The 15,192-nt window shown below is 30.3% G+C and overlaps 2 protein-coding genes across 2 annotated transcripts; both read right to left on the bottom strand.

The window, feature by feature from the left end:
• Nucleotides 1-10,486: 10,486 nt before the first annotated feature.
• LOC126550255 (ATP-dependent DNA helicase pif1-like) lies at nt 10,487-12,173 on the bottom strand. The gene has a single exon (XM_050201429.1). The coding sequence runs from the start codon at nt 12,144-12,146 to the stop codon at nt 10,524-10,526; it is 1,623 nt and encodes a 540-aa protein (XP_050057386.1). The 5' UTR covers nt 12,147-12,173; the 3' UTR covers nt 10,487-10,523.
• Nucleotides 12,174-12,287: 114 nt separating this feature from the next.
• LOC126549768 (uncharacterized) lies at nt 12,288-14,798 on the bottom strand. The gene is made up of 4 exons (XM_050200133.1): nt 14,742-14,798; nt 14,065-14,452; nt 12,383-13,854; nt 12,288-12,317 (listed from the first exon to the last, which is right to left on the bottom strand). Exons 1-4 carry the CDS (start codon nt 14,796-14,798, stop codon nt 12,288-12,290), a joined length of 1,947 nt encoding a protein of 648 aa, XP_050056090.1.
• Nucleotides 14,799-15,192: the final 394 nt, after the last annotated feature.

Here is a 15,192-nt window from a genome sequence, read left to right as displayed (position 1 = left end):
CATAGAAGGAGCTAAAGCCCTTTAGCCTCCATCCACGTTTGTAACAAATTTGAATAAAAAAAATGAACTTGTCATTAACAATGTTTAATGCAGTAAAACCATCAACATGTTATCTATGAAAAGAGAGTCTGTACATTATTTCTGCAAAAATATTTGTTAAATAAAAAGAGCATTAACGTGGGATGTAAATACACAACCTTGCTACAATGCTACGTAACGTTCAATTGTTGTTTCAAATGCTTCAATATAAAATACATTATCACTTTGTTCAGAATTTAAAAAAGCTACAGTATATAGGTATCTACTTACTCCGATCTGTATTCTGTTTTGGTTTGTAGCATTTTGTGATAAAACTAATGATAACTAACAATATTGTGGTTTATGTTTTGATCTAAAGTTATTATCTCTACAATATTATTATTCGTTTATTTGTTTATCTCGGACTTATATAATGCATATTATTTGTTACTCGTATTTGAAACGGTACGGTGTTGAGAATAATTATTGATATTTTGTTCTTAATATGTTATATACCTAACTTAACCTAGTGGTTAGTGGTATCGTCGTTGGTGGCAACAGGTATAAATATTGGTGGTATAAGCGTCAAGGGTATTGTTAGTGAAGCTCACAGAAAATCGCCGACGTCGCTGTCGAGTAAGACGATATAATATTTAAGCGCTGTCAGGCCAATCGTGGCCATTTCGTCGACACGCCGTTCGTCTGCACGTCACGCCACCAACCGGACGTGACAAAATCGTTCCGGAAGCGGCCCGGAAATGTGGTCGACTCGCACCATAAAATGCGCGTTATATACGGTAGGTACTCCGCCTTGTGCGTTATCAATACGACAAAATTAATAATAAATATTTCTAACGTTCACTCCAGTAGTGTATGGTCGTTCAAACCCAACGTGAATTCGCGTGTTCAAGAAAAAAAATAATAGCGTGCTGTCCTGGAAAACCTTCTTAGCATACACAGCAGTTAGAACCAATACAATGAAAATTGACGATAACAATTTATAACACTAACCTAGACATTTATATTATTTCAAAAATTTTAATTTCCCAACGTTATAAATATCTATGTTATTTTACTAATATTTATGATCATTTTGCATTGTTAAATTTTGCATCAAATTACACAAACGTCATACACCTACTTTAATGTCCTATAATATGATTGTAATTGCTGTATACTTATACAATAATTAAAGATATTATATGCAGTCAAGTTGGTAATATAATATTATATAGATTTATTTTATTCTCGATTCGGTAACCTAAATTTGTACTTATTTTATATAAGATTTTATACCAATAATATTTGCATAATAAATACAAATAAAATGTGTAAATAGAGTTATAAAGATGATAATAACTATTATAAAAATTAATCGATGTATATATATATATAATCATTACATTCGTACCTACATTACCATTTGTAACGCTACAAATTACAATATTATTAATTTATAAAAGTCAAGAGTATTATTAAAGTCCACAAAATTGATATTTCTTTTTTCCAATTTATAAAATGGCATACCTATTTACTAATATAAAAATGTTTTTTTCAACTTCCTTTTTTTTAAATCCCATCTGTTGAAGATATTACATCATCAGCTGATGGCTATGGAGAGTTATTATCAAACAGACTAAATCACTCACTAAACAGTATAAAAAAATATTATAAACACTTTTAACGACCTACAGTCTGTATAATATACGATCAGCGTTATAATAATATGTTCTATTTCCACACACCATACAAACGTCGACCTATATATTTTCAGACAGTTTTAATGCGTAATCAACCCCGTCTGCGCCTTGTTCGTGTCAAACTCGGCAAGCTCTTAAAACTTTTCCAATTCAATTAACATAATGGTAATATAATGTATTGTGTCTTATTGTTTTGCCGTCAACGCCCGGAACGAAACAATAATAATAATGTCATATTTGATCGGATTCTCGGGACTACATGTCCGATTACTGTTCCAACACGGCATTATATAATATTATACAACTGTCGACTGCAGTGTCATATTCCCCCGGACGTAAACGATCTCGGATGGTCTGATGACATTGACAGGAGACTAAAGTAATTGTATATGTTATTATTTACTGTAGGTACATACGATTCACAATATAGGTACAGATAGTGTTCCGTGTATAATGTATGTATATACTCGTGTATATACGTTTATATATAAATATGTATATTGTATATAGGTAATAATATATAACCTACAGAGGCACCGAGCGCGGTGTACGATTTCAAGCCCAATGTGTGTGTATGTATTATAGACTTCCGTTGAAATCGAATACTCACCGCACTGTGAAACTTCCTATTTGTATACAAACACCTTATTTATCCGTATAAAATACATTTGGATCATCGGGTTTTGATACATCTTACACGCGGTTGGGTATACTTTTGACGATTTTTCAACGTCGTATTATATTATTTTGTTATTTTTGAGTAAATTTATATATATATAATATTACGCTGTTCAGTGCCATCGCGACAACAATAAAACAACGTGTTTGACTTTGAATAATAATATGTTGTTGTTAAATTATTATTATTATTATTTTTTTTTTTTTTGGCACCACGTGACGTTGAAAGTAAATCGAAATAAATATTGAGACGAGGTGCTCGTAAAAAGCTTTTTACACGTGTTGGCTTGTTTTAGTGTTACGCAGAAATAAATAAATGTCATAAGTCTTTTTGCTCGACGTCAATAGCGATTTGACGTTCGTACTGTAAAGTTATATAAGACAGTATAAAATAACAATAAAAAAAAATATTGCAGTATATTTCTTTGGCTCGAGGGCGTTTCGAGGGAGCAAAAAAAAAAAGAACAAAAAAAATAATAACAATATAATATATATAAGCTTTATATAATATTTTAAAATTATCGGAGACCGGATATTTCCAGGAAATATTTATCCAAGCCGTAAAACTTCAAGACAATAAAAATTATTCATAGTGCAATAGTTTTTTCACTCCCTTCTTACAAAGTTTACGCGTTTGTCATGCGGATTGCGGTTATATTTAATCAAATGTCATGGAGTAGACTTCGTAAGTCAGTCGGAATATATTTCAAAGTTAATGGCTATAAAGTTGTCAATGTGTAAATAAATTACTGCGTGGTATACACAGCGATGTGAGAGAATTTAGTACGTAAGAAAATGGCAATAACCGTGAATTTCATATATAGTAAGCTTACTCATAATAGTGGAAATAAACACACTCTATACAATTTATGTGAAAATAGATTGCCGGTTCCTTAAAAGCTTTTACTAAAATACGGAATTTTCACGAATGTTTTTATTTTATTACGTTCCCTTGGTCTCTTGTTTTAGGAGTACTTAAGGAATATGAATATAACTAAAATTTAAATTTAACAATATGCGCATTTTATTACCATACAATAATTTTTGTCTGCAGTCTAATTTTCGGCTAAAGCTTAGGTTCTTCTCTCCGTAAAGAATATAAAATGTTAAAATTCATAATGGTTTTGTAGTGTATGTTAAAAGCTTTGAAAATAATCCACATTTTTACAAATATAATATTACATTATTAACTCTCATTACCGTTATCATTCATCTTAATTCTTATTTTAATTATTATAGATTATTTTTTCGTTTGAATTTATTTTATCAAAACCTATGTTGACCTCATTATACTTGACCATATTTGTAAGCCTTTAACAGAAGACTGTCTATGCCCTATGGGGAGCAATATAATACATTAGGTTAGTTGGGTATTTTTATTTAATATTACAGTAATTTTGGGGATTAACTTAAATTTATTAAAGGTCGTTTATACCTACATATTTTTGCATAATAACTATATTTAAAATAATATACCCACATAATATTACGTAGGGTAAGTTTATGCTATGTACTAACTAATAGTATAATAACATTATATTCTATATTTATTAGAACTTTAGTCATCCTTTCAAAGTGTATGATATATTATATAAATAGTAAATGCGAAAATAACAATTTGTTTTAAATTTTGAATAAATATTGTTTATTATCTATGAACGTGTTATGAATACTGTATTTTTTTAATAAGAAAACATAAACATTATACTATAAATAAATGTATTTTCCATTATCATAACGACTTAGCATAGCTTATTTACTAAAATATTTACGATCATATCTCTATTAAAGTTTAAAGCATTGCTAATATTATATCGAAATTGATAGTCTATCGGCTATCAATGCAGTGTGATACGGTGTTGGTATAGGTATTAGATGCAAAAACGATCTCTTTAATAAATCATACGGACTCGATTATTATAATTATCATTATTTTACCGTATCCGGTGCCCGCTATAGGTAATAGGGCCTAAAATACGGTTAAAATTATCGTGTTTTAAATGGCTCCAACCTTTCCTATCTCTCGCCCTCTTCCGCATCGCATCTAATTTGATTTCGTACTGATCTGTTTAATTTTTCAACCATATATAATTATTATACTTTACTATACATCTATATTCTACACATAAATGCATTGTTTGTGTTACTTATTTACCTATCTATGATATAATTATAATATATTGTGATCCCCACCGACCTCATTCACCGTTGTACGCATGATATATTATATTTACCCTGAATTAATGTAATAATATTATTATCGATACGAATTATCGTTTCGCGAACGTTCAACGCTTTATGTATTAATTTGAGGGGCGTCCAACGGCGGTAAATTCATTATCCACGTCACGATAATATTATTATTATATTATAATTTATATTCATCATCGTATCATGGTCGTGTTATATTTATATACACATACCATATTATATACGCTGGTATTTTAATAAGCTTTAGCACGCGGCCACCACACGATTTTCTGATGTATCTATCAGCTCGTTATATCTATTATTAATATTTTAATTGCGTTTTTACAGCAGTCAAAAGAGGCAAATTTTAAAAACATATATGTATATTGGTAGGGTACTTAAATATCCAATAATATTATACGCATGATGGTGGATAATTTTTTTTTCTATAATATTTTAATCGAATCTACAAAAGACGTTTTACATATCAACACACAATTAAGGGACGAGCATAAGGTTAGTTATCATTATATAGTTTATATTATATTATAGTTAGTATTATTCTATAATATATGCGAACAAATAATTTTACTGACAACTAATTTGTAGATACTCGATTTTCAAACACATTATTTAATTCGAAATGAATTGGTTCAGTCCCAATCCACCGTCATTCAATTAATTGACTATTATTTTTGCATAAACTGATCTCGAAAATAATGGAAATAGTTCTAATTCACCAACAAATTATAATTTCACAAAAAAATAATTATAATTTTTGTGTAGAGGTCTAAAATATCCGAATATTATAATTTACAATAAAAATGTCAATAGTATAGTTTTATTGATACTTATTGTCAGTTAATAGACATGTCATCATTAGTTTGTTGACTTTAATAGACTATAATATACTATACTGTAAGATCTATAGAGTTATAAATTTATTATTTGTTTTATTTAAATTTTAGTTGGGTGAACACGATGAATTTTTCTTAGCAAAATTATGTATTAACTAATATATAAGACTGTGTATGAGTAGATGTCAGACACATTTTGGGTTACTGAATTATAGAAATTGAACGGAATAAGGGTTAATAAATTTTTTAGACGACAAATAGTAGTCTGTGGAAACGAAATTCGCGAGTCAAGCGAATTTATCTAATTACGTGTTATATTGATATGAGAAAATATTTTGATATAAGTAAATATATTAACTATTAATGATTGGGGGAGTCGAAGAAACATTTATCTATAGCCTTGAGGACAGTTATTGATTTTACTCGTATAGCTTTAAATCAAGAAAAATATATTATACTAATTAATTGGATAGACCAATTTTAATACTTCTAAGGAACCTAAGAGTTGGGCTGATAAAATTTAGGTCAAGTTATTGTATTATTAAATTATCCATCGACTATCACACACATTAACAACGATAATAAAGATTTATTGCGCGTAGTTGACGTTTTTATTACTCGTTCATCAGGAGCTATCCCGCATTCTCGCACTCTGTCCCTGAGAACTTGCATCTATTATATCAGTCTCGTGTAGAATGTACAGGAAAGAAAAGGAGAAAACACATTTGATACAACAGCCCCCGAGGAGAACCCGTTGAGTAAAGTATAATATGTTATTAAGTCGGCAACGCACAGCGACGATAATAACACCGTATCGTTGTTCAGAAATAATAATAATAATAATGAAAAAAACCTATAATAATAACCCCGAGACGACGCCATAATATGCGTGGAAATGTCTTGTGGTTTTATATCCGAGCTTTGAGTAACAGCATAATTACAACGTCGCATGGACGTTGGAGCGCATGCGTACCACGGAAATACCTAAAACGTGCGATTATCATATCGGGGGGAAAAAAACGTTATATAATATTATAATAATATACTTAGCTCGGTGTGTTTTATAACATATTATTTTGTATATTCTACAATCGCATTGGATGTTGACATAGATAATCGTTAGTATATTATAATAACGAGAGACACGGCGCTGCGGTTTTTGTGGGCATTACGACCAGCGGAGTGTAATGGTTCATTATAGAACTATAAAAACTAAGCAATGTTTAGTAAACATAAAGAGTAAATATAAAATGAGAAAAAATAGTTCAGTTGTTCGCACTATGATACGACGTGATGTATTTTGGTGTACTTAATACTTATACCATAATATAATGGAAAATTTACATTTTTATTTTTTAGTTCAAAATATTGGCCACATATTATATCAATGTGTAACCTATAACTTATTTGCTAGTGATGTGTATTTCAGATGACATTTCAGTTATTAGTAAACTAAATAATATAGAATAAGATACATAGGTAATAGAAATATTATGGTCTATTATCATGTTATAATGTTTTTAGAAAACTTTTGGCTAATTTTTTACTAGGAAAGTAACTTTTAAGCTTTAACAGATAATATTACAATAACAGAAAAAAAAATATTGTTAAGCCGAAATGTATTATTAAAAATTTAATTTTAAAAAATATTCTCAAATATTTGGTAAATGAAGACTATAACCATGTATGTATATATGATTTAGTGGTTTGGACAAGAACATTTTTTTAGAGTGTAATACACACGGAAAGGAACTCTACAGACTGGAAGAATTGACGATTGTCGAGCTTAAAACTTAAAACATTAAAGTAATAGTATTATAATCATTGTACTTATTTTGTGGTTTACAGGATATAAACTAAACTCAAAAGAAAACAATATTAAATAATTTTGAAAGACACATAATACGATTCAATGAGAATTTTATATAAGAAGCTTTTATGCACAATGTTTCATCAAATTACGTATTTTAAATTTTCCTGTCACTAACGAAATGATGCAAAAACCAGAAAGTTTTATGTTAGTATAGACTATAGAGATATAAAGCAAGTTTATAATTTTGAATTTACTTAATTTCGATTATAATAATTATAATATTATTGATTAGTGGTTTAAATAATTACCAAATACTTATTATTATATCTATAAAAAAATAATGATTTATATTTTATTGTTATAACTTGTTTTGTATCTATGCATTATTTACAAACTAAAAAATAAACAAATTAGTTTAAAAACAGTTTAATTTATAGCTTATTACTCAAATTATAATGAATAATTTTGAATACTCGAATTCTCATTCAAATAAATACTTCTTATTAGCATAATTAGTATAAAGATTATATTGTACATATTGCTTATTTACACATGAAATAAATAATTTATCAATAAAATTAATTTATAAGCACATCAGGAAAAAAACAATAATAATCACGTTTTATTATTGCGATGATCATCACTGACATTATTATTATTTTATGTTATGCCATTATCAACGCAAGTCTGAATTTTCAAGTTGAAAACGAGCTCAAATATGATCTAATATTATAAAAATAAAAAAACGTACAAATATTTGTTTATTATAATATTTAAAATTTACAGATTTCCTCCTTTAGTGTGAATAAGGTGGAATAAGAGTAACATAATTGATAAATATTAATTATAGAGTTTATGAGTATATTTTATTGAATTTAAACATAATAGATAATGTAAATTTGTGATTGAATCAACAATTTAATGTATATACGTTCGTGAATAAAATTATTGTTATTTAAAGTATTCCGATGAATATTTAATGGGACTTGAAAAAAAAAGGTTAAAGTTTTTATTACGCCTTAGTATCTTTTGTTTAGAATGTTTAGATTACATTTTTGTATTAAAATAGTATTAATTAAGTATTTTTTTATATTTTTTCCATTGACATGGCCAAGAATTATGATTGTTTATTATTATTATTTTCATCCATTGAAACACAATAAAATATTGCTGTAAAATATTTCAAGTGTACCGATGTGCAAAAAAAAAATAATAATACTATATTCTACGTAGACGGCTTTTAAGCACATAAAATGTTAAACTCTTATAAATGTATAAATAAAATAAAAAAACACGTTTTTATCGTAGTCATCTTTATAAAATATAATGGCAATTATCAACAAAAGACATTCCAATCGACTTCAATATTTTTTCTTCTCAGTATTATTCTAATTTTTATGATGTATACTTATTATAAGAAAAAAGTTACTGATTGTTTTTCCGTCATAGCTGTAGTAAGATAAAAAAAAATATACAGATAATTACACTCGTAACTCAATGAAAAAAAAGTCAGTAAGTCTTTATTAAAACTTCACTATTTACCCAATACTTATACAAATGCCAAAATGTTTTTTTCTCATAATTTTGTTATTATCAGTCGTTATTTGGAACGCTTTAATATAATCAGTAGATAATTTTAAATCTATTAAATGAAATCTAATATTCATTAAATAAACGGAACTAAAATGTCTATCTTGAAGTGTGTGGAGCACATGGATTGATTGATTGACGTGGTGTTTTGGTTCTATCAGTAAGTTGTCCGCCTTGTATATGCTTTCTATTTGTGAACTTCCATTATTATTTCTTTTAACTTGTCCAAATATTATATTCATTCACTATTGATAATATATGTATGTATGTCTGTTTATTTTTCGTTGTTAGTGGACAAGACTCGAGTTGACACCATTGTTCATTCAAAGAGATGTTAATTTATTCGTATACAATAATATCGCCATAAATAAAGTCAAATAGCATTACGTTAGTACGAGCCAGTAGAATTTATTGCTTTCTGAGTTTTATGTTTAGCTACCAAGGCTTTCAAACAAACACAATACTTACGTCCCATAAAAGTAAATTGGTTGTCATGTTGTCTAATAATTCAAAAAAACTTGATTGCGTGCGCCCACCTCAAGTTCTCAGTTAGTTTTACATGTTGACGTTTATGTCAAAAGTATCTATATTGTACATAAAAAAAAAAAAACAACAACAACACGCTACTCGGATATATACGTGTAGGACGTTATAATAATATATTATTTTTATGTTTGTACGGTATTGATAATCGATAATATTTTTGAGACACATATTATAATTTATAATACTACTACGTTACACCGATAACCCGCGATTACATTATTATTATTACCTAATATTGTAGGATACGATAAACACAAAATTCGGTGGCGAGTAATCATTATAAATAATCATATATTTTAGCACGTTGGCACGTTGAATCGTTTGAAGATTTCTAATAGTAATAATATATTATATTATATTTGACTATAGCACATAGGTAATGCATAGGTACAGATCATATATACCTAAATGTATATAGTGCTTAGTACCTATATAATACATAGTAAATAAAATGTTTATACTTAACCAACGAATTCGTGTTTTTACAACAATACTATTATTATAATGTGTATTAATATCATTTAAAATATACATAACATGCATTAAATATAGTAATTTATTTTTTTTTTATTTAAGATACGTACAATTTAAAATGTTATATTGCTATTATTTTCTTAGCCAAAGATTGATTGCTGAAATCACTTACAGATTTTGATGTTTTTAAAAGTAACTTATAATGAAGTTTAAAATAATTATAAATAAATAATGAACTAATATCAATAGTTTTATACTAAACTAGCTGACCCGACACGGCGTTGCCCGTGTGTTACTTTCTTTTTTTGCATTTTCGTATGCCGTGTGTTAATTTTTAATTTAATCTTATTGATAGTGCTAATATTACGTCGAATTCACGACGAAAGATTTGTAATGTGGCAGTTTTTGTGCCTACGTATTTTAAAAAATTCTCCTGAACAGAACCGTCACCCTGGTGATAGGGCGTTGTGAATAAAAAATAATTAAATAAAACATATATAATGATTTAAAAGTAAGTAGTTATAGTTTTAACTGTTATAGTTTTATTTAATTATTTTTTATTCACAACGCCCTATCACCAGGGTGACGGTTCTGTCATGATTTAAAAGTAAGTAATCGCTTTATTGTTAATCATGTGAATCATAATTATTATTATTATCATTGTAGTACTTTGTGGTATACGATGTTTCTTGTTTGATTACCTGGCGCATAGATAAACAAATCTGATGGTTTTCCAACACGGGAACAGGCAACATACAATTGACCATGTGAGAAACATGGGTTTTCTAGATTAATACCACAAACACTTAATGATTGCCCCTGGGACTTGTTTATAGTCATAGCAAAAGCAAGACGCACTGGAAACTGTAGTCGTTTAAACTCAAATGGCACATCAGTCGGAATCATTGGGATGCGCGGTATGAGAACATCTTCTCCTTTATACTTTCCTTTGAGTATAGTTGCTTCTATCACATTGTTTAGTAATTTTTTTATCGCTAACCGTGTACCGTTGCAAAGACGCGGTTGGTTGATATTTCGCAACATTATAACCACCGATCCAACCTTTAATTGAAGATTGTGAGGTGGCAATCCTGGCAAATCCAGCGAGTTTAAAAATTCCGGTGGATAGTTGACTACATCATCTTGATTAGTAGCCGAATCAACTGATTTATATATCATCAATTCGCCTGTAATTTGTTCTTGAATTTTGAAATTTAATTCATTTACATCTATGTTTTTTGCAGCCAGTATAGCTCGTTCGCTCAACCAATCATGGTTTCTGTAATTTTGAGAAACATCTGGAAACACCTTCTGAATAAGTTCATCTTTTGATCGAGTTAACTGACAAAAACTTAGAGGAAAGTTAATGCAGCCAGTCAACATGTCTATAGGAAATTTGCCATTACCAATGTCAATGAGTTGTTTAGAGAATATGTTTCCAGATTGGTCATTTTGCAACTCGACACGCATATTCTTGCTTAAATGAAGTACTTTGACATGTTTCCACAAACTGGAGGACTTTAGACATGCATTGAGTTCATCAGCTGGCGTTGATCGTGGAATCACCGGCAATGTTTGACGAAAATCTCCTGCTAATAAAATCATTGCACCACCAAATCGGTTATTATTGCTCCGTAGATCTTTTAAGGTTCTGTCCAAAGCCTCCAAAGATTTTTTATGTGCCATCGTGCATTCATCCCAAACAATCAATTTACATTGCTGCAAAACCTTTGCCATTGCAGAGTTCTTCGAAACGTTGCAGGTTGGAGTTTCATTGCTATGCATATTTAATGGCAATTTTAGTGCTGAATGGGCTGTTCGACCACCTTCAAGCAAAGTTGCTGCGATTCCCGACGAAGCGAGTGCAAGTGCAATTTTATTTTGTGAGCGAATTGTTGCTAATATTAATGAAATCAAAAAAGTTTTTCCTGTACCACCAGGTGCATCTAAGAAGTAAATCCCTCCAGTTTCATCATTTGTTACTTTCATAAGAGTTTCAAATACATACTTCTGTTGTTCATTTAACAGTGGAAGATTTGTTTGAATTAATTCTTTCAAATCGTTGAGATCATACAGTCTTTCTCGATGCAACTCTTGGTTAAAAGCGTCATGCATTGGACGATTGGGCGCGGTCAGGCCTAATTGAATTAATAGTTTGTTTGACATTATCAAGCACATGTCCTCAATTGAAATCAATGCTTCATTGTAAATTTCTTCACTGATTTGTATATTTGGATTTCCCATTCTATTCTGTATTTGATACAAAATATCATCACACATATAATCTTTGTACTTGATCCACAAATCAATTGGCTTGATGGGAAGCATGTAGATATGATTATAGAAAACAATGTTCGTATTTGATGAGCGTGTGATGATATTACAGCATCATTGAGAGTTTGATCCCAATGAGCGTCATTTTCAAGCAATTGCAAACGTTGACAGGCTTCTCTGTAGGATACACACAATTCACCATCAACAGTTCGTAACTGTTGGAATGATGTTGGGCCACGTACATTGACTAATAGCAGTCGTAAGTAAAAACATTCATCATTGCTTGGATGTACTGAATAAATCCGGCCAATCGCATCGGTGGAATATACATCTGTATATCCTGGAACTGGTTTTCCTTGTTTCCGTCGTATAAATCTCCTTGAGGATTGATTCCAGGTATAATATTTTGGCATTTCAGAATATAGCAATGTTTGTGCGAAATCATCGTTTTGGCATGTCTCAAAAAAACTGGTTAATGTAGTAGATGGTGGCTGAGCAGCTCTTTGTACTGCGTTCTGTGCTGTAAAATACACTCTTTGTCCATTTTCTAAATGCACAGCTAAGTGAACAACAGAAGGGTGTCTCTCATGAATAGGAAAAGAAAATATTCGCCAAACTGCTTCATTACTACTGACATAGCGGCCCATTTGGTATTGGGTAACTTCATCATTGGAATTCTCTGCACCAATTCCAATCACAGCCATATCACTCCCTTTGGCTACATATTTGCAAATGTATTTAATAGATTTCACTGAATGGCAAGATTCAACGTTGATGTGTGCTTTGAATGTCTTTGATAAAATGGGTGAATATGGAACAATCCAACGATTATCTATTTCAATATCTTGTTGATTTAATTTGACAATTGTTGATTTTCCATTGTCTGCTGTCGATCTGCGACGATACAATGGATAACCGTCATTACCAGTAATTGTTTCCGATATTAATGTCCGTGGATATCGTTTTGAACATTTACCATCCATCATACACGGTGAATTTTGATTAAGAGTTCCACAGGGACCATGTATCATGTTTTTGATAACTACCTCATGCAATCCAGGATCTACTTGTACATTAGGGATTTCAGCTGATATCACTGCATCAACTTCATTTGGCCTTATATTTTCAACCAACCAAATCAAAATGTGTGCATGTGGCAATCCTCGTTTCTGCCACTCCACAGAATACATCCAGCAGCGTGTCTCACCAAACACATTATGTTTTACGATGAAATCCATTAAAGATTTCAACTTTTGTCTAAAGACTCTGGCTGTAATATCATGACGATCAATGGGTGATTGCCCAGAGAATAACTCCTGATTGATTTCTATCCATTGCGGATTGCATGTAAATGTGATGAACAAATCTGCTGTACCATAATGACGAACATACGACATGGCATCTTGAGCATATTCGTGCATATGCCGAGGGCTTCCGATGTATGTTGCTGGAAGAATAGTCATCCGACCGACATTCTGTGCATTTCCATCAGTATTAATCGCATCTCGAAGGTGAATATACTCTTCAGATCGGAGTTTGGTTTGATTCAACCTGATGAATGTTAATCTTTCCGTTTCAATTTTAACATACATGTCAACAACATATTTGTGATATAATCGCCGACATTTCAATATGTGATTATCTTCATTTTCCCGAATCATTAGGCGGTATGAATAATAGTTCATTGAACTGACTTTTTTGTTGGTTTCAGAACCTGTAAATAGATTTTGTTTTAATAACATTCAAATACAAAATTAAAATACATAATATAATGACTGAGATATTATCGCCATAGCTAAACTAATATTTTAGTTACCTGCAATGGGATTTATCATTTTTATTGAGAAATCGTAGCCATCTTCACCTTGCCAAAATATAATGGGATATTGCAGTGCATCATATGAGCGGTGTGTTTCCTTTATACGTTGTAATTGATCATTCCGACGACGTAAAACAATATCACGGGATTCCAAGTTTTCTCCAACTACAACGATAGCAACTTCATCAATAGTTGGTGCATTAAAACGTCTTGTATGTTGACCTGCAGGTGTTTTATCAGCTCTGATTACAATTTTGTGATTATCGGATGGCATCAGATCCAGGGCAGTTTTAAACAATATAATCAATTTATTGTGCTGATGAAATAAAGTTTGTAATTGTTCTACAATAGACCTCTTTACTAAATTGTTATGTGCACAACGCAGATCAATTTCTTGTGGTGAATTGCCCATAAAATAAATTTGCAGGAATTTGTTGTCGCTATCTGACACTGGTAACAGTGAACCTGCTCTATGATATATTTGCCCTTGTATCTGTAAATAAAAAAAATATATTATGGTGTGGTATAAATTAATGGATTGTCGGTGATCAAACTTAAATAATATTTGATCTTAAAAAGTATATATTTAGTTTTAACTAATATCTATCAAATATAAAATATAATAAAAGTGTCACTGAAACTGAAACACCATAATATAATATGATGACTAAGTGATATATTTCGTAATGATTAAGAAATTGAAGATTAGTGACACATCTTAACTTTGGTGACAGAAAATTTTGTTCGCTAAAATAATTATGAGTAACTGCTATAATACATACCTTGAAAGTTGGCATAAAATTTTCCCGAACTACATTTGTTGCCCCAAATGAAGTCATTTGAAAGCAATTGTTATATTGTTGGATATTTGTCAAAAAGTGTATAGAATCTGTTCCTATGAGTACAATGGTTCTGGTGGTGGATCCAATGGTATCAATTTCACTTTACCATTTGCGCAACACAATCCATTGGCTTCGTTTTTGTATTTTAATGCCTTACAGTGTGAGCAAACCGAGTTCATAGAACCAATAACAACACATTGGTAGTTACTGTAGTCAATTGACACATCGTAACTAAAAGCAGCTCGATTCAAACTTGCTCGCGCTTCACGCGTTTGTGAATTAGATCGGTAATTAGCTTGGTTTGTAGCATTTCTGGTTCTTCTACCTAAATTGCTTCGTCTTATAGGAGGCATATCAAATATAAATTATTTTTTCACTAATCACGAACTAA

Source organism: Aphis gossypii, chromosome 2 (assembly GCF_020184175.1).
Source record: "Aphis gossypii isolate Hap1 chromosome 2, ASM2018417v2, whole genome shotgun sequence".
Taxonomy (NCBI): Eukaryota; Metazoa; Arthropoda; class Insecta; order Hemiptera; family Aphididae; genus Aphis; species Aphis gossypii.
The sequence above is the reverse complement of the archived record's forward strand: the minus strand, read 5'-3'. Positions and strand labels throughout refer to the sequence as shown.

Excerpts from the sequence above, each read along its gene's own strand:
- LOC126550255 (XM_050201429.1), bottom strand. The coding sequence starts at position 12,146 with ATGTGTGATGATATTTTGTATCAAATACAGAATAGAATGGGAAATCCA.
- LOC126549768 (XM_050200133.1), bottom strand. The coding sequence starts at position 14,798 with ATGACTTCATTTGGGGCAACAAATGTAGTTCGGGAAAATTTTATGCCA. Across the intron at positions 14,453-14,741 it reads ATTTTATGCCAACTTTCAAG|ATACAAGGGCAAATATATCA; the intron begins GTATGTATTATA and ends TTTTATTTACAG. Across the intron at positions 13,855-14,064 it reads TCGGAATGATCAATTACAAC|GTTCTGAAACCAACAAAAAA; the intron begins GTATAAAGGAAA and ends ATCTATTTACAG.